A 23,543-nucleotide genomic window follows, 5' to 3' on the forward strand; every position below is an offset into this window, starting at 1 on the left:
CTTTATTTTTAGTCCTTTTTTTCTTAATAAAATGGTACCTTATGCTTAACCATAATTAATTTGCATAAATCCACTTTGGTTACCAAAATGTTATTGTTTTTTTTAACGTTTAAATTACTTTTAGCCTGAAGACTTCGTGCTCCAAATTATGGAAACCCCCTTACAAAGTAAAAACCCAGGCACATATGAGACCCCATTCAGTAGCATTAGTGTGGCAAAAACCCTATTACATCCTGGGAGCTCTTGTCAACATTGGGTGCCTTAACCCTAAAAGTTTGCTGTTGCAGTAACTGTGAACAGGAAAATGTTCCATAATAAATTTTAATGTGCAAATGTTATAATTATATTTAACTAGTGATGGACGAATTTATTCGCCAGGCACAAACGCGCGGCGAATTCCCACGATTCGCAAAACTGCCGCAACAATTCACCGGCATCCAAAAATGGACCCAGTGTCAAAAAAGGATGCCGGCGTCAAAAACGAGACGCCGGCGGCGGAATTTTTCACCGTTTCGCGAATTTCACTGGAAATTTGCAAAAATTTTGGCGAAACGGGACAAATTCGCCCATCACTATATATAACATTTCATTGCACTGTGAATGTTGCTTTGCTGCAGTTACTAATGCAAGGATATACTAAGCAAAAATATGCCTGGTACCATTCAATTCAAATTTATTATTATTCTTCTGGATGTTACAAACAGCCTGTTGGATATGTATTGCTGTAGAATACTGGTTTACATTTCTTTTAAATATCTAGAAATACCCAATGAGGAAATACTGAAATCATATTGGTTGAGCTGCGCTCTATACTGTTAAATTCATAAAACGGATAGTGCTGTAGGAGAAGGAAAGTCGTTTAGCACTTGGGGGTGCCAAATGTTAGGCACCCCCAAGTGAATGTATTTACTTACCTGAAATCCCAGGCTGGTGCTCCTATCAGCAGAAAACTGCCGCGGCCTGGGATCCTGCGAGCACCATGGAGTGATCCTCTTTCGGCTTCTTCTCTCTTCTTGTGGCTGCGCATGTGCATTAGAGTGAAAAGCTGAACTTTAACGAAAAAGCCGGCTATTTCATTTTACTGCTCACGCGTCTGCACAGGGAAATTCGAAGAAAGAAAAAGCAGGAAGAGGATCTCTCGGTGGTGCTCGCTGGAATAACCGCGGGCCAGTGCAGTTTTCTGCTGATAGGAGCACAGGCCTGGGGTTTCAGGTAAGTAAATACAAATACATGGGGGTGCCTAACATTTGGCACCCCCAAGTGTGAAACGACTTTCCTTCTCCTTTAAAACCACTATAGATTTATTAAAAGGATACTGAAAAAAAATCAGGCAAAAATGAAATGCTTTTGCACAGTTTCATCCCAATAGACTTTAACAAATTGCTCCATTCCAACCTGTCAGTGTAAATGATCTGAAGATCCTTGGTTCAAAATAGGACATGCTTGATTGGACACTACAGTAAATCCACATTCCTTTGTTTGGCCCCTTTTCTTTCAGAAAATAAAGCAAACATTCCATCCACACTCTAAAAACAGGCAATTTAGAGCAGAGATGGAGGAGATAGCATGACGGTATTGGCAGAAAAGATGAACTATTTCTGAGGGAAAAAAATGGAACTATTATCTTTTGGCCTGCTGTGCATTGAGATGTCTCATTTGTTATGAAAACATGATAAGTTCACCTTTATTTTACACAGCTTTTTACACCATTCTTCCAACAAATTGTGTTTAGGCAGACGCAATTCTCAGTATTGTCTATGGCAGGGTATTCTTTTGGCATTTTGTAGCCACAATAATACTTCCTGTGTCTTCACCCTAAAGGTTCATTACGCCTGGCTTTCAGTAGCAACCATGGCCAGGGTCGGATTTACATAGTAGGCGCCCCTAGGCCCGCTGACGTTCATCATTGTTCATCATCGGAACCGGAGAAATGGGGATTGGTGCACAGGAAATTTAAAAAACTATTTTATCTCCTGCGTATCCCCAGTATTTCTGAACCAATATAGGTGTGGTTGGGCAGCATGCTCTGGTGCAAGCTATAATATTTGCAGCCTTTCTTTCACTGACAGATGCAGTCGCTACAGGTTTGTTACAGTTTCTGGGTCCTAAATTGATGAATATATCGTATACTTCATTGTTGCTCTTCATTATATTTCTTCCAAAATTGAGGCTGTGGTGGTCTATCGGGCTGGTGGGACGCCCGCCGCAGTGATGTTTTTCCTTCCATTGCCAGTTCTACTATGACACGAGTGGCGCGCACTTCCGGGTTTTGGTTTGTCACAAGCGCCATGACGTCATCGCAATGGCCTGAAATTCGAATATTTTAAGGTGCTCTGAGCTCAAACTCATTGCCCTTTGTTAGGTTCTACTTGCTAGTATCCTCGGTGTGTTAGTACTGTGTTTGATTCCTGGTTTTGATCCCTGCCTGTCTAATTACTCTGAATATTGATCCTAGCCTGCCTGACTATCCTGACTCCTGCCTGCCTGACGATTCTACTGGTGTTGACCCTTGCCTGTCTGACCTTGCTTGTTCTCTTTCCGCACCAACCCCGGCCTGCCTGACTACGCTTTGTCTATTCCAAAGAACTATGCCTTCCGTCCAAAAAAATCCTTGTCAACGACCGTGCCCCTTTGATCGTCCAGAACTCTTGCTTGGCTCCTCTCTTATTAAGAACTGGTGGCATCAATTAGTGGAGGGCTCCACCGGAAGTAAAAAGCTGCTGCTACAGGCAGAAGCAGAGCTGAGACCAGGGAGTCTAGCACTTGTTCTGGATTTAGGGTGCTGATCGTGACACATAGCTTCCCCATAGTCTTAGCATGTCCTTATTTTGATATAAAAATGTAGTTCTGTTTTTGAAGCTCTGGTATACATGACTATAAACTGTGACTTGGGAATCACAGAAATTATGGTATAAGACCTTTTCCATTCAAAAATGTTTAGATCAATGGGGGCGCAGGAGGCAGTCACAATAACTTTTCAGCTACGTGAGTGCCATTATTTTAGGCAATGGAAGGCAATCTGCCTGATTTCAAAAGTGTAGATGCACATTTGGTTATTTTTATGACATTCTGAAATATGGGCATTTTAAAAGACCTAACAGTTTAACATACAGAAAAATATGTTCAGGTATAGTATTCAGAATGCTTGGGACCTTGGATTTTCTGGATAAGGGATATAAATATATATACACACACATATGATTGGCTTATGATGGACTCTATAGGAGATGGCCTTCCTGTAACTTCAGTTTCGGGTTAAGGGATTTTAAACCTGTTCTTGATTTTCTGTTGTATTTAATTTGCATTTAAGTAAACATGCCACTATAGTTTAATTACTATTTAGACTTAAATAACAATAGAGTAAAATAGTATGAAAGGCCTGTCCCTTTTACATACAACCTTTAGTCTCTCTTAGACATACTAATAATAATATTAACAGGTAATTGTTAACATGTCTTAATTATGTCATGATCTTCACAAACGAGAAAAGTCAGAGGAATTCTGGTTAATATCTTGGCAGTAGCATCTGCCTTTGAAAATTATGAACAATGCTGACAGTGGTTCTTTTAAACAACAAAGGATGGATTGGTTAAAGTGACTATAGATAATCAATTTTCCCCTTCATCTTAATGTCAGGACTGCCCACATTGTTAAGGTTAATTATATGTTCACAGTAAACATGATCCCGATTGGAATTTGATGATGCCTTCAAAATACCAGCTTCATCATAAACCTTCTAAAATCTCAGTTTCAAGTCAACTGTAAGAACAAGATGCATTTTTGGTTGGCATTAATACAAAGGTAATTATTCCCAACTGCCGAGAAGCACAGAGTCTGGGTGGTGGAGTTCTAGACTAGCTTGGCACAGAAACAAGATCATAGTCAAACTTCCAGCTTCAACAAGTTTCAACATATGCTTCATGTATTCAGACTTTAGGCAAGGAGTTACATAGTTATTAAGTCGTATCATGTTTAACCCCTAAAAATTAATATGTCTAGAAATGCCATATTTTATATACAGAACTTATAAAACCAGCCTAAAGGTTCAACATCTCTATAGTAATAATGATCCAGGCCATTAAAGCTGTCACAGAAGTTTCCTTACTTGGATTTTGTTAGGAGGGTCAGTGACACTGCACATGCTCAGTGTCATTTGAGCAGCTGTTGAGAAGCTAAGCTTAGGGATCTTTGCAAATCATCAAGCAGAAAATGAAGTTTGTCAAATAAGCTGATGCTACAGGGCTGATTATTAAATTATGAGGCTAACTTTGCTGTTTTCTGAGCTGTCATGTACCAATAATCGGAATTATTTACTAATCAGCCTTATAGTGTGACATTTATATTATATGGATTCGGTTTATTATGTGCCTGTCCCTAAGCTCAGTAAGTGACAGCAGCACAGAGCATGTGCAGTGAATCAGCAGAAAAGAAGATGGGGAGCTACTAGGGCATCTTTTGAGGCTAAAAGAGCTGTGGTTCCCTTGGGCTGGTACAGAAGACCAAAACATAATGTACAACCTTGCTGCCCTACTTCTTAGTTTGCCTTTAAAAAAACACCATACATACAGAGGAAGGCATTTTTATTTACATGTTTAAAGAAGACAATATTAAAATTAGGACAAAGGATCTATAAATTCTTAAAAAGGAAAAGCTAAAGGAGTGTTTTTAATCTGTATATAACAGTCAACTGAAATTATGAGTCTCATTATTAGCCTTCAAGCTAGGCCTTACAATCCACTGCTTTGGGCCTCCCAATTGGAGGCAGGGAAGTATCTGTATTATAATATCTAGTTCCAAATTAAAATAAGAACACATTTACAACAGACCACTAACTGATGGTGAAAGCAGAGAGCATATTCCACTCCAAGAGGCACCAGAGGGAAGAAAATGTGATGGGGATGCAATTAAAAAGTGCAAAAAAGTATTATGTCCTTACACAGCAATCAACACCTTACTAAGTAGATAATAGTTTTTCAGGTGGTTCTCTAGTAGTAAAAGCTTAATCATAGAGTAGCAGCATGCTCCTTACTAAAGTTAAGTCCCATCAACCAATGAAATTGCTATTTTAAAAATCCTCCTTTGCCATGCCAGAAATGTATAGGAAATCCTTTCCTAGTGCCAATTGGAATATGTTGACTTTATGATATGAGAAACAACTTCCAGAATTGTTTGCTGTTGGAACAGAAACGGGTTTAATGCACAGTTGTAAACTTGTGAGTGTAAAAAGTAATAAATATCTGCTGTTGTGTTGAAATGAATGGATTTGAAAAGGATGCTTACATGCTTTTGATTGCTTCCCGACAATGCACATGACATAAAAATATATGATTCGCTAGAGTGTTGGTTTGCATCTGCTGTGCGACACCAGCATTTAACCCAGGATCAAAATATATCCTTTGACTGAATTAAAGTATTTTGCTTTTCTGGATTCATACAATAAATCAATCGGATAAAATGACACAGACATCTTATCACAAGTGCCCCAATCCAAATCATGTCTCAAGATTTAGGGGGTTATTTATTAAAGTCTGAATGCCAAGAACTCTAACATTTTGAGTATTTTTACTATAAAATCTGAATTTTTATTGGGAAAAAAACATTTTTTCAAGATTTATTAAACCCCGAGGATGGAAAAAGTCTGAATCTGCCGAGGTTGTATATAAATCAATGGAATTAACTGGAATTAACCCAAAAATCTGAAATTTCTGGCTTCTAAGACAAAAATCTGAAAAAGTCGTACTTTTAGGGAAAGAGTCAAAAAAAATCAAAAAAAATCAATGATTCAGGAAAAAATCTGAAAAAATGCATGGTTTGAAGTTTTGCTCGATTTTTTCATGTTTGTCCCTTAACCGATAAAATCAAGATTTTTTTTAATAAGGTGCAATTGTGGATTCTAGTTTGGTCAGAATTTATTCAATAAAATTGATAAATTCAGACTGATAAACAAGGCCCTTAATGTGACGCTATGCTAAAAAATACACTTGCATCTCAGCAGGGAAACAAAGTATTAATAGGGCAATGTAATAAAAGTCGCAAGACCAAAACAATTTGCACAAATAACAAAAAAAATTCACATTTCGCTATGTAATACTCTCCATTAAACTGCGAATTTTAATTGTGAATTGCACATTTTTAAGGAATGCTTGAAGGTTCTTTTGGAGCAAACATGCCAACTTTTTCAGTAAGAGCTTTTATTACATTCACTGGGCACTGGCGCAAACTATCAATTTCCCAAATATTCCTCCACTGTCGGAAGTGGTTGCTAAGCAGTTTCTGGGTTCGCAAAAGCTATATTTCTGTGCATCTTATTGGTAGCTAAAGGCTCCTTGACCTGCAACTTTGCACCTTTTATTACATGCTAAAAAAAAGAATAAAACATGCACTAAGTATGTATAAAATGCAATATTTCAGGTGTCAACAACAAAACATTGTCTGTTTGTTTTTCCTAAATTAGGGTTTTGAAGAGCATCTGGTGCATAACACCAAGCCATATGTTCTGCTGACTCTTAAAATAGTTGTTTAGACCCTTAGGTAAAATGTTGATTTAGAGCTAATAATACCCAAACGGAAGACATATCCCATTCCCTAATGCAGATGATAAGATTATTATGAGAAGTCGTCATGAATACACGATTATCCCTGTTGTGTGATAACTGGATAAAAAAAAGCTCCATTGAATTTACATTCAGCATTGAGCTTTCTTTGAATAAATGAAGAGTGATTTTTTTTATTAACCTATCTAACAGAAGCATCATGGAGAAGACATGGAATCTAAAGTCTTATTGAAAAAGATATATGTGACTCATATCGACGATGTGGATACATGTAAAAGTTGTTTTTATGAGAAGTTATATTATTCTCGTTTCTGCCATTTACGCAAGACAAGATTTCCCAACCCTACAGACAAAACAACCATTACCATTTCATATCAATCACTTAAAACATGGCCGTGGAGGTATCACCCTCCTCCTCCTCACTGAAAGGAAAATCAGAGAATAAAAATGCTATAACTGCATTTGGACATTTTTCTGAACTGCGTAGCTTCATCGTCTGTAATTTTCTTTAGCTATTCTTGTTCTTAATTTAGAATGTCTTATGGTTTCACCGGCATAATCATACAGAAATAACAGCTTATTTTCTTACCCCATCAACAGGCATCCCAGCCTTGGAAATGGTCCTAGATGTAGAATCTTGGCTTGCTCTGTTTGCTTTATTCTTCTTCAAAGAATCTTTGATAAAGAGACCCCCCATCCTCCTTGAGGAGTTTCTTCTCAGAAGGGTTTGTCCACCTTTCAAGCCATCTAGTATTCGTACTAATAATAAGTTGGCTGGCAGCTCGTCAATGCTGCACTGTACAGGGGTCCTGCATTCTGGGCATTTCAGTTCCTTCCTGGCTTTAAATATCCTCTGCAGACAAGGCTGGCAAAAGGTATGCTGGCATGGCAACACCTTGGCAGTAACGTCCAGTTTTCCATGGCATAAGGGGCAATCCAGAAGGTCAAGAACGACCAAATCATCCATCTTATTAGAAACATCCAGCTGTCCCAAAGATGATCAAGGCTTCATGGTCACTAAAATAGATAGAATAAAGCTGTTTTTAATCCAAGAATCCCACATTAAGATGGGCCACAGATACGTAATGATTCACCAATACATCATATCAAGGAGAAATCCTATGCACTATGCAGCAATGTCTCATCAGACTCCTTTCAGATGTGCACCTTAGTTCTACAGCTGAGTTTCTATTCCAGTGAGTCATATTTGTGATTCACAAATACAATAGCATTCATAAAATACTGCTTTCTCGTTATGTTGCCGTGAGGATTCAATGGTTGTGCTTTACAAGGAACATAGAAAGAGTCACTTGCTTAGTCTACACTTTCATGGTGGTTCAGAAACCACTGACCCTAAAGTGGACCTGTCACCCAGACATTAAAAGCTGGATAATAAATGTCCTTTTCAAATTAAACAAGAAAGCCAAACAATGTTTTTATTTAAGCATTCTTAGCTGTTGTAAACTAATTTAAAAATCTCAGCTGTCAATCAACTATCGCCTGCCCCTCCTCTATGCCTTAGGCATAGAGGCAGGGCAGGTAATTACTTTCACTTTCCATTCAGCACTTACTTGATTTCACTGCACCTCCCACATTTCCTTGTTCTCTTCACCATTTAATTGTGTATCCAGGACATGGGGGTGGACATTGGGTCCCCCATTCTGGTGCACAAACAAGATTCTGAGATGATACAAGGCTTGCCTTAATAACAGTGTGTACAAAATGGCACCTGCCTGCTTGCTATAATTATGAATTCCCAGACAGAAGGAAACAAGATATAAATAATTTTTACAGTGTAATTAAAGTTCATTTTGCTTGACTAACATGATAAAATAGGATTTTGAATTGTTTTTTTTCTGTGACGGGTCCCCTTTAAACCCTTCGCCTGTTACATGGCATTTGCTGTCTCTGTACTTCCCAGCACATGCTGGTGGCTTCTCAAGCTTGAGGGAACAGTATTTAACTCTTTATATTCTGATCCCATCTGATTTGAAGATATAAAAGGTAATCTCTTTAATTTATAGTCATGTGACTATAGAATTTAGTTTTCTTCCCAGCTATTATGTACAAGGGTCAAGGAGTTAGGTTTCAGTTTATGACAAATGTGAACTGTTGGTTTCCTTAAAATTAGAATATCTCTTGCATTGTGTTTATTTCTGTACAGTATACAGGATTTGGTTTTGTTATCTGGAAACCCCTTATCCAGAAAGCTCTGAATTACTTGACAGTCGTCTCCCACAGCATTTATTTTACTTAAAGAATTCAAAATCTTAAAACATATTTCCTTTTTCCTGTAATAATAAAACAGATCCCAACAAAGATATAATTAATCCTTATTGGAGGTAAAGCAATTCTATGGGGTTCATTTAATGTTTTATTGATATTTTAGTATGCAGATCTAAAGTAAACACACACACACACACAGAGAGGGGTGCACAGTAATTTTTGCATACACCAATAGTTTCCAAACCAGCACTCCCTTTAGTGAAAAAGTTGTAATTTTTATTATTATATAGTATCTACTTTCAACGTTTCGGTTTTTTCACTAAAGGGAGTGCTGGTTTGGAAACTATTGGTATATATATATATATATATATATATATATATATATATATATATATATATATATATATATATATATATATATATATATATATATATATATATATATATATATATATTGTTAATTTTATATCCGGAGAAATATAATTAATATGAAAATTAAATTACAAGATTGATTTAAGCAGGATATATTACAAATAGGCAATTGGTGGGCTAAATAAATTGGAGTGTCCACAACTAAATTGAGAATGTATATATGTAGAAAATGGGACTTCGCCACCAATTAAGTGAAAATTAAAAAAACAAATATATCAGGGCCAATTTTGGAGAAGCTTTTGGGTTTAATTTATAAAAAAAAAAAAATACTCTTAAGTTTATAAAAGAAAAGCTCTATTAGCATGAAAATTCTATAAAGTCCAATAATGCAGCATACAAAATGACCAGGAATATGAATAAGTGTTAGTATGAACATCGCTTTGTGGAACTAATTACTGAAACTAATATTCCAATCCCTGTAGCTCTGCCAATTCTACTCCTGCTTTATACTAGTGGGCATCTTTGTGTTGGAGAAGACATGGTGTTTGTTGCAGATCGATAAATGATCCCCTGTGAGTCTGCTACAAAATGATCACGTGTGCCAAGATTAAAAACAGTTTATTTCTACTTAGAATACTGGACAGGTATGGGATCCCTTATCCATAAACCTGTTATCCAGAAAGCTCTGAATAACAGGAAGGCCATCTCCCATTTCAAAATAATAATTTTTAAAAATAATCTTTTTTTCTGTAGTCTTTTGGAAAGACCCCTTACTGGGAAAACCCCAGATCCCAATCGTTCTGGATAATAGGAAACCTTTGTAAACTATATGTAAAACTATGTCAGATATAGCCAATAACACAGCAGATATCCCCTTGAAGCCAATGTTTAATACTGTGTAAAGATATAGTCACAGAAAGCCAGTTACAAGACAAATGTGACATATGAAACAATACAATACAGTAAGGACAACAGTAGAAGTCAACTGTATTAATACAAAACACTGAAATAAGTAACATAATTTAGGCAAAACCTCAGATTTTATCCAAAGAGCAACAGAGCACATGTAGACAAAAGAAAAGTAAAACAAGTCTATCGCAATGCCTTGCTCTCTGCTTTACATGCTAGAACATCTAAGATTACAACTAAACATCGTTTTTTGAAGTAACCATTCTCTTCACTTTTGTCATTCAAAGAGTTTGCAACAACTGACCTTCTCTTTGAAAGCCTTTATACCACACAGCTCATGGGACAATCCAGCTTCGCTCCTCATGCTTCAGCTGCATAAAAAAAGCAACTTTGCTATACTGTGAATTTCTCGTAGATCAGTTTACCGGTACAGCCCATTTAACTCTTCCTCAGGCAGGTTGGATTCTTGGCATGAGTCCTGAGGAAGAAGTTTGGATGCATTCCTGTGAACACAATTGGTGTTCCTGGCATTTCAAAATCCAAAGAATAAAACCAGAAGCTTAAATTTGCTCTGAAGGACATTTTCAGGTAAAACAAGTTTCGACAATATGCTTATTATCACAATTAAGAATGTGCATTCATATAATACAGGCTCATTGAAAGGAACATGATATTAATGTATTATTATTAGATACTCGCGAATCTTAACACCAACATGGATGTACAAATCAATTTCATTGCATGATAAGGATGCTGTACATATGCAGGAGAATTCAGTGTATTTGTAATGTATTATACTGAAAGTCCTGGACTACACTTATCTGTCTGTGCAAAGTGACATGATAAAGACCTGGGGTGGTAGGGGTGGTTGCGTCATCATTTGACAAAACAGAGTACCGTATATACTCGAGTATAAGCCGATCCGAGTATAAGCCGAGGTACCTAATTTTACCAACGAAAACTGGGAAAACTTATTGACTCTAGTATAAGCCTAGACACAACTACAGCCCTGTCTCCCAGCAGCGCACATTCCACCAAAGAGACCACCCCCAGCGATCAACCGGACTTCTTTGCAAAGTTGATGGTGACAGAGAATTGCCAAACGGATTACTGTGTGCATTGTCCCACTGTCCCACTACCATGTGCAGAGGGTGCTGTGTGATATTGCAGTCACTGTTATTCTTTCATATAACCAACAGAGGGTGCTGTGTGATATTGCAGTCACTGTTATTCTTTCATATAACCAACAGAGGGCACTGTGTGATATTGCAGTCACTGTTATTCTTTCATATAACCAACAGAGGGCACTGTGTGATATTGCAGTCACTGTTATTCTTTCATACAACCAACAGAGGGCACACTGTTATTCTTTCATATAACCAACAGAGTGTGCTGTGTGATATTGCAGTCACTGTTATTCTTTCATATAACCAACCGAGGGCACTGTGCGATATTACAGTCACTGTTATTCTTTCATATAACCAACAGAGGGCACTGTGTGATATTGCAGTCACTGTTATTCTTTCATATAAACAACAGAGGGCACTGTGTGATATTGCAGTCACTGTTATTCTTTCATATAACCAACAGAGGGCACTGTGTGATATTGCAGTCACTGTTATTCTTTCATATAACCAACAGAGGGCGCTGTGTGATATTACAGTCACTGTCAATCTTTCATATAACCAACAGAGGGCGATATGTGATATTGCAGTCACTGTTATTCTTTCATATAACCAACAGATGGCGCTGTGTGATATTGCAGTCACTGTTATTCTTTCATATATAACCAACAGAGGGTGCACTGTTATTCTTTCATATAACCAACAGATGGCGCTGTGTGATATTGCAGTCACTGTTATTCTTTGATTTAACCAACAGAGGGTGCTGTGTGATATTGCAGTCACTGTTATTCTTTCATATAACCAACAGAGGGCGCACTGTTATTCTTTGATTTAACCAACAGAGGGCGCTGTGTGATATTGCAGTCACTGTTATTCTTTTATATAACCAACAGAGGGTGCACTGTTATTCTTTGATTTAACCAACAGAGGGAGCTGTGTGATATTGCAGTCTCTCCCCAAGTCAACTGTTGGTGTAGGAATGATTAAAAGTGACTGCAATCTCAGCTACTGCCCGCTGACCCGAGTATAAGCCGAGGTAGACTTTTTCAGCATATTTTGGATGCTGAAAAACTCTCAAATACTATCATGTATAGTCGAGCAGGAAGGCTTCTTATTATAGAAGCATCATCCTACAGTAATCTTTAAAAACTGTAGGGATATCAAAACAAACCAATGGAAGTGGAAGGAAATTAATCGAGAAGGCAAGGTATTAAAAGTAATAGGTAAAACCCATGTAATAGGTAATAGGTAAAACCCATTAAACAATCATCCAGAAGTCATGTACCCCCTACAAGGTTCTTAAAGGACATTGATAAAAAGGGGGCAAAGTAAGGTAGTACCAGAATATATTATTTGCAGGAGGAGACCCTAACATCTGTTTTCAGTGACATACAAGGTCAGCCAGAATTTGAATGTGCTCATAGCTCCCTGTGACCCACCGTGAGTACAAACACCCTGGATATATTATATGTTACCTACACAAATGCACCATATAAAAGAAGTCCTGTGCAAGGCTAAAGATGCTCAGTGAGTTTTACTACGGACATCAAATAGAAATATATAAAGATCTTTTTGCAATTAACAAATATAGCCTTTCAAGCGTCCTAAATATAAATAAGAGGAACTGATTTAACCAGACAATTTGACTGATCACCCCTACACACATGGGATTTCCAGGCCAACTGCAAGACACTCTAATCAAAATCAAAGCAGCACTTTAACAATCCCAATCTTTTGCCCAAAGGACTATCTCCAGTTCCATGGAGCCAACTAAGCTAAATATAAAAACTATCATGTGTATATTTACACACTCATTTAATTATTATGACGAACAGAAAACCTACCTGAGGGGAAGACAGAAGGTAATATGAGTACACTATGCATTTTTGCCCAATGCCCAAATGGATGTGACCCCATACTGAACATATCTACTACAAATTTTGCTTACCAAAGCATTATGCAGATCATTATTCACAAGGCTGTTAAAAAAGAATAAAAATCTCGGTTAGTGTTCCCGGAAGCTTCTAGATTGACTGAAGCTTGCTCTAGACCCTCTATTGCAGCTTTTACTTTAAAGGGATTATGATGGGATTGTTATGATTTATTTCTAAATGACACTGTTTACACTGCAAATAATTCACTCAACAATATAAAATTTCATTCCTGAACCAGCAAGTGTATTTTTTTAGTTGTAATATTGGTGAGTAGGTGCCATCTCAGGTCATGTACTTTCAGAAAGAGCCAGCACTTTAGGATGGAACTGCTTTCTGGCAGGCTGTTGTCTCTCCTACTCAATGTAACTGAATCTGTCGCAGTGGGACCTGGATTTTACTATTGAGTGCTGTTCTTTGATCTATCAGGCAGCTGTTATCTTGTGTTAGGGAGCTGTTATCTGGTTACCTTCCCATTGTTGTTGTTAGGCTGCTGGGGGGGGAAGGTGAGGGGATGATATCACTCCAACTTGCAGTACAGCAGTTGATGTTTAGCAGAGCACATGTCACATGACTGGGGGCAGCTGGGAAACTGATAATATAGCCCCATGTCAGATTAAATTAAATTTTTAAAAAATCTGTTTGTTCTTTTGAGAAACTGATTTAAGTGCCGAATTCTGCTGGAGCAGCACTATTAACTGATGCGCTTTGAAAAAAAAACATGTTTTCCCATGACAGTATCCCTTTAAGTATCCCACTTAAGCTCAAAAATAAAATGTTTCTAGTTATTCATCTACTCAACATATATGGTTTGTGTGTCATTATTGTCCCAATAAACTGCTTTTCTGTCACATTTGCAAATTTGGTGCTGCCAACATGCTGTTATCTAGGACCACAAACATTCTCAGATCAACTGTCAGTGATTCTCCTGCAGATATAAGTTTTATGGGCATTTATTGGGCATTGTGGTGTACATGCCATACAATATGCCATGAACAGCATAGGCTGTTTCGCAAAAGAAAGTGATACCTGTAATTAACATACTGGGCATATCCACACTCAGGGGCTGATTTATCAAAATCAGGTTGGTGTTTTTTCTTTATTCAAGAACAATGTGGAAACAAAACATAGATGCTAAAAAAAAGTGAGCATTTTCTGAATAGGTGGGATTTAATATATAAAAAATCTGCAAAAAATCGCCAGAAAAAACTCTGCAAGTAAAAGCTAAAAAAAACTTCAGTGACAATATTTTCTAACAACTTTATTAAATTATTTATATTCCCAGTGTATTAAAAAATCCGAGTTTTTTTAGGAAAAATAATGGAACAATGTGACTCACTTCCGTGTGAGTTTCTTCTTCCCTGAAAAATAACGCACCAAAGAATATTTTGTCGCTTTTTTAATTAAATAAGGTACTGCTCAAAGAAACAAGAAAAGAAACATCACTTGCGTTTCGTCTGCATTTTTTCCCCTGCTCTCATGTTTATTTCTCGGCAAATGGGCCTCTGTCTCTGCAGCAATTTTTAGTCTGGAAAAATTATAGATAATTTTCGACAGAGGTTGATATACATATAAAATCACAGCAAACTTCAAATCTAAGTAGATTCTGTTTTGAACATAGTCAAAGTCATTGCTGAGCAGAAGATTTTGCAGTGAGAGCCAATCTGGTCCTGGCATCCACTACACATGATGTTGGTGACAGCTGGCGACTAGTGACGACTAGTGACGAGCCAAATTCTGCACTTCACAATTTGCAAATTTTATTTTGCAAAACTGCTGCAAAAATCCGCAGTGAAAAATTTGGAAGCAACAAAAAAAGTCGCCTAAACAAAATTGACGCTGAGACAAAAAAGTCGCCATAAGAAAAAACACCCTTTGATTTTCATGCATTTGGACAAAAAGGTCGCTGAGATGAAAAAGTCACCAAGACAAAAAAGTTGCCACAAGAAAAATGCCCATTGAGTGGAGTGAGAAAAAATTGTTGCACGTGTAAAAAAATGTTGGTGCCTATTTACTTCAATGTAACATAGTGAGTTAGGTTGAAAAAAGACACACGTCCATCAAGTTCAAACTTTTAAATTTTTTTTTACCTGCCTATCTGCCAGTTGATCCAGAGGAAGGCAAAAACCCCCATCTGAAGCCTCTCCAATTTGCCTCAGAGGGGGAAAAAAAATCCTTCCTGACTCCAAAATGGCAATCGGACCAGTCTGTTGATCAACTTGTACTATGAGCCATCTCCCATAACCCTGTATTCCCTTACTTGCTAAAAAGCCATCCAACCCCTTCTTAAAGCTATCTAATATATCAGCCTGTACCACTGATTCAGGGAGAGAATTCCACATCTTCGTAAAAAAACCCCTTCAGAATATTTAGGCAGAACCTCTTTTCTTCTAATCAGAATGGGTGACCTCGTGTCAGCTGGAAAGACCTACTGGTAAATAAAGCATTAGAGAAATTATTATATGATCCCCTTATATATTAATACATAGTTATCATAAGTGCCTCTTCTCCAGCGTGAACATCACCAATTTGTCTAATCTTTCCTTTCCAATGTGTTTTGTGAATTCTTAGCAATTTCGCAAATGTTTCCACAGTTTTGCAAATTCTTTGGCGAAGCAAAATGGGAGCGATTTGCTCACCACTACTGGCAACCTGCTGCACTACACTGCAGTTATAGAGCCTCTATGGGCAACCATGGAACCTTTACCAGCATGTACTGATGCTGATGGTGAGGCAGCTGATGAGCCTCTATGGGAGGACCATCAGTTAAAATCAAGTGATGGATTGTCTAGTTCTCTTTTACGTTTTTTCCCACTTTTTGCACCAAAAACAAGCTGCCTTTTATGAGGTCTTAACATAAATGTGCTTGTGTAATTACAAAAACGCAGGGCTCAACAGCTCAACATGTGCATTATAACATCTGCAATTCTTCACCAGTTTTAAACAAATTCCAGCAATTTCTAAAGGGTCTTAATGAGTTGCCCGTGGACAGGTGGAAATAGCCTCTTTAGGTAGTGATATTTGCTTGGCATAGATTTGGTGCCATCTGGATAAGATTGTTCAAAAGAAACTCATCTAGAACACTAAGGGGCCCATTCATTACTTCGACCATCGAATGGGCTACTTTGACCTTCGACTTCGACTTCGAATCAAAGGATTCGAACTAAAAATCGTTCGACTGTTCGACCATTCGATAGTCGAAATACTGTCTCTTTAAGAAAAAACTTCGACCCCCTAGTTCGGGGAAGGTCCCCATAGGCTTGGCTATTCTTTTTTGGTCAAAGGATAATTCTTAGATCGTTGGATTAAAATCCTTTGAATCGTTCGATTATTCCTTCGATCGTTCGATCGAACTATTTGCGCAAAATCCTTCGACTTCGATATTCGAAGTCGAAGGATTTTCATTCCCCAGTCGAATATCGAGGTTTAATTAACCCTCAATATTTGACGCTTGACACATTTGCCCCTGAAAGTGCCTGGACAAGTTACCATTGCTGTAGATGGCCATTCAAGCAAGGCAGACAGGATTCTAACTTCATCCAAAGTCTGCAGCTCTTCAGGAAAATTTCCAGGCATAGCATAGTGTATTTCCTTTTACTGCAGTTCTGAACCTAAAAGTGCCCTTAGCAGTACAACATAAGGCACAATCCAAAATTCATAGACATTGCCTCGGTAAGGTTTATGAGGCTAAATAGCAGACAATTCCGAATGTGTCATTTATTTTACAAGAAGCCAAAAGAGGCAGGGAAGAAAAGCCCACGGGGATAGGAGTGTCTAATTAAGGTTTTACAGAGGACATTTAAAGGATTGAAAAAATAAACAATAATATCAGATATCATAATATTCCGAAGAAGATCCCTGGTTCAAGTCTTAGATAAATATGAAGGCTAATAGCACTAAAGCTGTAATCTAGGGAATAAGAATGAAGATCCAAGCCCTACCAAGCAGCCAAACATCTACTATTCACACTGCTGCCAATACAAAAACATTTACAGTGAGTGAGCCAAAACAAATAAATAAACAAGGAAATTAAGATTCGAGTATTCATGCATGAATGTCTGTATATTGTTATCATTATTTCTACAGAACACAGCTAATTTAATCCACTCTGATGCAGAATTGCTTTGGCACAGGCTTAATCCTTAGAGATGGAAATTGTATGTGGTCTGAACAGAACTACTGGAGTTTGCTCTGCTTTATAGTTTGATCACGAGACAAACCATTTACACTTGTAAGGAACATATATGTACAGAATTAGCCTTTAAGGTGATATCACACAAAGACAGGCTCTTTTTACAAATGTGTTGCATGAGGCTATGTGCCATTTTTGTCCAATGAAAAACTGTCATTTTGTTTTACATGCAATGTATAATTTGTTTCCCCAGAATTCCAGGGTAAAAGAGTTGACTCAGTAAGTTGCACTGTCACAATTGCACCAATATGGATGCAAGAGCAGGGTTGGTTTGTTAAATGGTATGCAAGTTGCTATGGATGCAATTTCCAAATGATGAGTTATGATATAATTTCCATGCTACATAAGAATGCAATTCACTTACAGAACCCTAGAGGAAACCTAGATTTACCAGGTGCCTTCAATGAGCTCTCTTGTACAGTATTCCTCAGAGTAGACTAGGCAGGTGCTGTGGCATTCCCCACTAGTACTTGCAAGGACAAGAAGTATGTATAGACATAAGTTTGTTTTATGAATGACACCAGTGATTGCTCAAATTAAGGAATGTCCAATACCTTTGATACCACCAGTGCAAAATGTGACTATTTTTTTCTGATCACACCTACTTCAGATGATGTCACTTCCGGTTTACAACAACAGCACTTCCTGTGTTACTCCCCCTTTTCTGACCACGCCTACTCCTGATGATGTCACTTCCGGTTTACAATGACAGCACTTCCTGATTCTTGAAGGTCAGCGGGTCACGGGTCCGAGTTGTGGATAAGGTACTTGCGGGTTGGGTCGGGTAGCGGGTTCAAGCGGGTAAGAATGCGGATTGCAGGTTGCGGGTACGGGTTCCAAAAAATGGACCCGCTCAGGACTCTAGTGTGTGTAAGGAAGTTTCCCGTCTAATTCATTGGGATGTCAAGGGAAGAGCCACGGCATATCATACCTACATGCACAATCCTGCACTGCCTATTCTTCAGCCTCATAGAAGATTGAATTGGCTGTCATACAGCAGTTTGAAAAATAAGATGACAGATGTGTTTTTTAATTAGCGGTGTAAACAGGATTATATGACACTCCCTGACTGAGGTTTTACAGCTCAAATCTATTTCCTCATGGGTTTGTCACACAACTATTTAAACCATCAGTCTCCCTCACTTCCCCAATACTACTATTATTTCCTTCTAAATGGGCAACAGAAGAGCCAAAATTGGGTTAGGGTAAGGAGTCAACTAGCCGTTCCACTGTGCAATGAATGACGTGTTTAAACTTGCTGCTAAATACTAATATTTTTCTGAGGAATTATTATTATTACTAATTATCTGTGTTTGTGCCATGATGATCCAGATTTCCTTATACCCCTGTCTTCTTGTTCTAATCAGTTATCACTAGTGAACCTGCAAACAAGCTTATCAATCACAATTCTGCCTCTGAAATTGCATCTCTGCTATGACACATTTGTCAAGTCCTCATGACTGGAGCTGTGTTCTCTTTCTGTTGCTAAGATGGGATGGCATTTATGGTCTTTATTGCACATTATCTTTTTTATAAGGAAAATAATCACTTGTGTTAACTTTGTCAGCAGATGTTATCAGTATAAGTTTTTATATTAAAAAACTTACATAATAATATAAATGTTTAATTATTTTTTCTTCCAAAAATGTCACATAAAATTTTTTGAAAATGTTTCCACTGTGTCTGGATTCACACTAACTAAACCTTAATGCAGCAGAAGGACAGAAACATAGAAAGCAGAAGGTATTCACATGCCTCTTATGTTACCCGTAGGGGCAGATTTACATAGGGTCGAATATCGAGGGTTAATTAACCCTCGATATTCGACTGCCGAATGTAAATCCTTCAACTTCGAATATCGAAGTCGAAGGATTTACCGCAAATAGTTCGATCGAACTCGAAGGATTTTAATCCATCAATCGACCTAAAAATTGTTACAAAGCCTACAGGGACCTTCCCCATAGGCTAACATGGCACCTCGGTAGGTTTTAGGTGGTGAACTAGGGGGTCAAAGTTTTTTTTAAACAGACAGTACTTCGACTATCGAATGGTCGAATAGTCAAGCGATTTTTAATTTGAAACGTTTGATTCGAAGTTGTAGTCGAAGGTTGAAGTAGCCTATTTGATGGTCGAAGTAGCCAAAAAAATCATTCGAAATTCGAAGTTTTTTTTTATTCTATTCCTTCACTTGAGCTAAGTAAATGGGCCCCATAGTAAAATATTTAATGAATTGACACAATTCTAAAAAAAACGTCAGTTTGCCTGAAGATGTATAGCTACAAATAACGTGAGTGGGCACCATTTCATAACCTGCCTGAAGTCCACAACACAGTCCAAAAACTGTCATTGTACAGTTCAAAATGTTGAATCAGTCAGGACTACCTTTAACTGCTAATTTTACTTGAACTGTTCATTATTTAACTTTTGTCTGCTTTATCATCTGTGTTATCTTTATGTGTAGTGATGGGCGAATAAATTTGCCTGGCACGAATTCGCTGCAAATTCGTGCGTTTCGCCGGCGGTGTCAATTTCCAATTTTCAAGATTTTTTCATTAAAACGTTCGAATTGCTTGATTTTTTTCGTGAAACTTTCGATTGCTCGATTTTTTAGTGAAAACGTTTGAATTGCTCGATTTTTTGTGAAAACTTTTGAATTTCACGTTTTTTTCGTCACAATTTTTTTGTGAACTTTCCTATTTCACAAATTTTCGCGAATTTTGCGGGAAATTCGTGAACGGGAGAGATTCACCATCACTATTCATGTGTCGCTTCAGTCTCCCAAAATCGTTTGAAGTTTCCTTGCCCCTATTTACGGACACCCATTGGGTGTGGGCTATGGAAAATCTTTTGCTCATGGTTCCACAAAATCAAATTTTGTCTCCAGGGTTATGTCCTCCAGTAAGTGTTGTGCTTCTCTATTTCATAAAACAGCAAAAAAGATCCATAATCTCAATGGCAATTTAGGAAGTAATGCAGTTGCATCAGATGCCTTGTTGAACGTGACTGGGGACCTCTGTTTTTAGCTTTCTTCTTTCCAATCCCCCCTATAATGAGTAAAAGTCTATTTAAATTTATGAAAGTATAGCCAATAAGAAAAGAGACTTTAATGGCAATTACAAACGGGAGAAGGTAACCAGAGCATTGAAGGTCAAGATGAAGGAACCTTACAGATTAAAGGCATGTCCCAAAGTGCTAGAGTTTGTTTCTGAAGATTCCTTAAGAGTGGAAGGCAACAGCAAAGAAGTTGGATTTCAGCTGAGCTAATACATTGGAAATGTTCTATATTTAATATGGTTACCTAGCACATCTTAATGAAACTTCACTAGATGGGCAAAAGACAGATCTCCATGTTTATATTATACATCTTGAAAGCAAGACTTTTCCTTAAAGGAGAATCAACCCCTTTCTAATAAAAACCCCTACTCCCCTACCCTACATAGACCACCCAGACTGCTCCCCCCAGCCTAGGTGGTACCTTTGGTAAATGTCCCAAACTCTTTACTTACCCCTCGGTGCAGATTCAGGGCATCGGAGTTCACGGGCACCATCTTTTTCTTCTTTGGTAATCTTTGGGTCTTCTGGCGCTTCGGCGATTTCCGTGACTTTCGGCGCATGCGCAGTTATCTCAAAATAGAAGAATTGCTCCAACTGCGCATGCACCGTTACACCACTCTATTCCCGAATGTAAGAAGATGGCGCCCGTGAACTCTGATGCCCTGAATCTGCACCAAGGAGCATTTACCAAAGGTACCACCTAGGCTGGGGGGAGGAGGGTCTATGTAGGGTAAGGGGCAGGGGTTCTTATTAGCAAGGGTTTGGTTCTCCTTTAAATGTCATATCATGAAGAGGACAAAAATATAGTACAGGGTCACAGAAAGATTCAAAAGATGCAAATAGTGGTGTAAAGAGGAGAAAAAAAGGTAACGCTCTAGCTCCAAGTCTCTATCCCTAGTTAAACCTTAGAGCTGCACTGAATTTCCCCTATAGGTCTAGCAGTCAGAAAACAAAAGTTGCAATCTTTTCACCAAGTCTAGAAACCCATAGTTACCAATAAACACGACTTGGTTATTATGGTGAACTCTATTGATAAATACGATTAAAAAAATCCCATAGGAATGAATAGAAAGTGAGTGAGTCATTCAGTGGTGAGTTCTAAATTTTCACTGAATGAAAATTGAAATGAATTGAAGAAAACAATCTGACACCTGGAACAAAACAATTCAGGCAATTGAATTAAAAAAGCAAATCTCCTACTTAGATTTATATATTTGTGGTCACATTAGCTTGAAACACTAGTTTGAAACACAGATAATCACTGGCCCCTAGTGGCCACAGGGAAATGTTTGGAATAACAGAATCTAGTTGTACAATTGTACGTGGAAGGAAATAGGCCACGGTAATGACTTCATTGGTGTCACACAATTGGGTACGATTTGACAAACTCAGGGCAGCTCCATGTACAATTTTCACTTATACAGGTATAGGTTATCTGGGTATAGGCCATCTCCCATAAACTCCATTTTATTAGTAAATAATTCACATTTTTAAAACTGGTTTCCTTTCTTCTGTACTTGATCCCAACTAAGATATAACTAATACTGGAGACAAAACAAGACCATTGGGAGTATTTAATATTTAAATTATTTTTCAGTAGACTTAAGGTATGGAGATCCAAATTACAGAAAGACCCCTTATCCAGAAAACACCAGGTCCGGGGGATTTACCATTGTTCAGAGGATGAGTGACTTATGCCCAGGGTTGCAGTTGATGAAGCGCTGCAGATCCACAAGTTAAAACAAGAAAAGAATATAAAATAAAATCCATGGCATTAACAACCATCTATTGGCTAAGTGCTGAGACAGCACCTCCTACTGTCTAGAACCTAAAATACAAACAAACTAATGCGATGATGGAATACAGTATGACCTTTACTGTAGGATTTGGTGCAGTGTGACAATTTATAAAGTAGAAGGGCTAAAGAAGATAATGCAATAAAGTCACATTAGAGCATGAAACTAGTAAACCAATATTTTCCCCATCACATTGTGCTCAATGTATTCATGTTTTTGTTACTGCAGCTGTCAGGGTTTTTGACTTTGCACATACAATGAAAGCAGTGCCATATCTATCCATGGCAAAGGATTCACACAGTCACATTCCAGCCTCCTCATACCTACCATGTACCACTCACCAAGATTGCTATGCAAATAAGTGGTTACCAAGTGAAGTGTGTTTGTGTGTGTGTCTGTGGGCAGTGGGATTAAACAATGGGAGAGGAATCAGAAAATTTGATCTTTGAGCAAGTGAATAAAAATATGGGTTTGGATGGCAAGTCCTTAAAGAGCATGTAAAGGCAAAAAAATAAAATCCCATTTTTACTTTCTTTAATGAAAAAGAAACCTATATCAAATATACTTTAATTAAAAAATGTGTACCATTTTTTAAGAAACCTGACTGTATGCAGTGAAATTCTGCCTTCATTTACTGCTGTGGATAGGAATTGTCAGATGGTCCCTAACTGCTGAGCAGGGAAACAATCATACTTATGAACAGCAGGGGCAGCCCCGCCATACTTCCCAGCCATGCAGAACTCAAGCAGCTTTGTTTATGATGATCCCTAAGCACCCAGAGCACACTGAGCATGTGCACAATCTTAATCTTGCAAAGATGTTTAACAAAGTTACAAGATGGTGACCCCCTGTGGCCAACTTTGAAAGCATAAATTATTTGTTTCATTAGGCTTGTGGGGCAGTAAGTTCATGTTTATATTTAGTATACAAAATACAGCATTTCTAGCCTTATTCTATTTTAGACTTTACATGCCCTTTAACTACAATATCATTTTGTTCACATAACATTTATAATAAAATTAGTGGGTCCCTGTGGGAGTAGTAAAAAGATGTAAGATTTCCATAGCAAAAATGAGCAAAAAGATGGTTTTCCCAGAGGTTTTCAGAGACACGTAGTAAATTCAAGAGTGAATTACACAATTGTGATAACAAAGCATAACGGAAAGCCCTAAAGAAGGATTCTTGTGCATAATTATCATTAAGTCGGTTTTGCTCTAGATTGAGACTTGATATAGCTGGAGACAGGGAAAATCAAAAAAATATAAGAGCAGCAGGCATGGCTAGAATGTAACTAGTGATTTTGAGTTCCAGTAAAGCTGCCTGTAGCTCTGCAGCTACTTCTACTTTTCCCGGCATGCATAGTAAGCATCCAACTGTGTTTTATT

The 23,543-nt window shown here is 37.8% G+C and overlaps 1 protein-coding gene across 5 annotated transcripts in view; it reads right to left on the reverse strand.

The window, feature by feature from the left end:
- Positions 1–23,543, reverse strand: part of sh3rf2.S (SH3 domain containing ring finger 2 S homeolog) — a 119,614-nt gene that overhangs the window by 84,917 nt on the left and 11,154 nt on the right. For 3 of the 5 annotated variants that reach the window (XR_001934971.2, XM_041587603.1, XM_018254230.2), the window contains exons 1-2: positions 10,366–10,466; positions 7,144–7,571 (exon numbers count right to left, since the gene is read on the reverse strand). Coding sequence is in view for 4 of the 5 variants with exons in the window: in XM_041587603.1 (XP_041443537.1) it covers positions 7,144–7,521 (378 nt within the window). In the remaining variant the exon portion in view is untranslated. 5 annotated transcript variants of the gene reach the window in all.

Source organism: Xenopus laevis, chromosome 3S (assembly GCF_017654675.1).
Source record: "Xenopus laevis strain J_2021 chromosome 3S, Xenopus_laevis_v10.1, whole genome shotgun sequence".
Lineage (NCBI taxonomy): Eukaryota > Metazoa > Chordata > Amphibia > Anura > Pipidae > Xenopus > Xenopus laevis.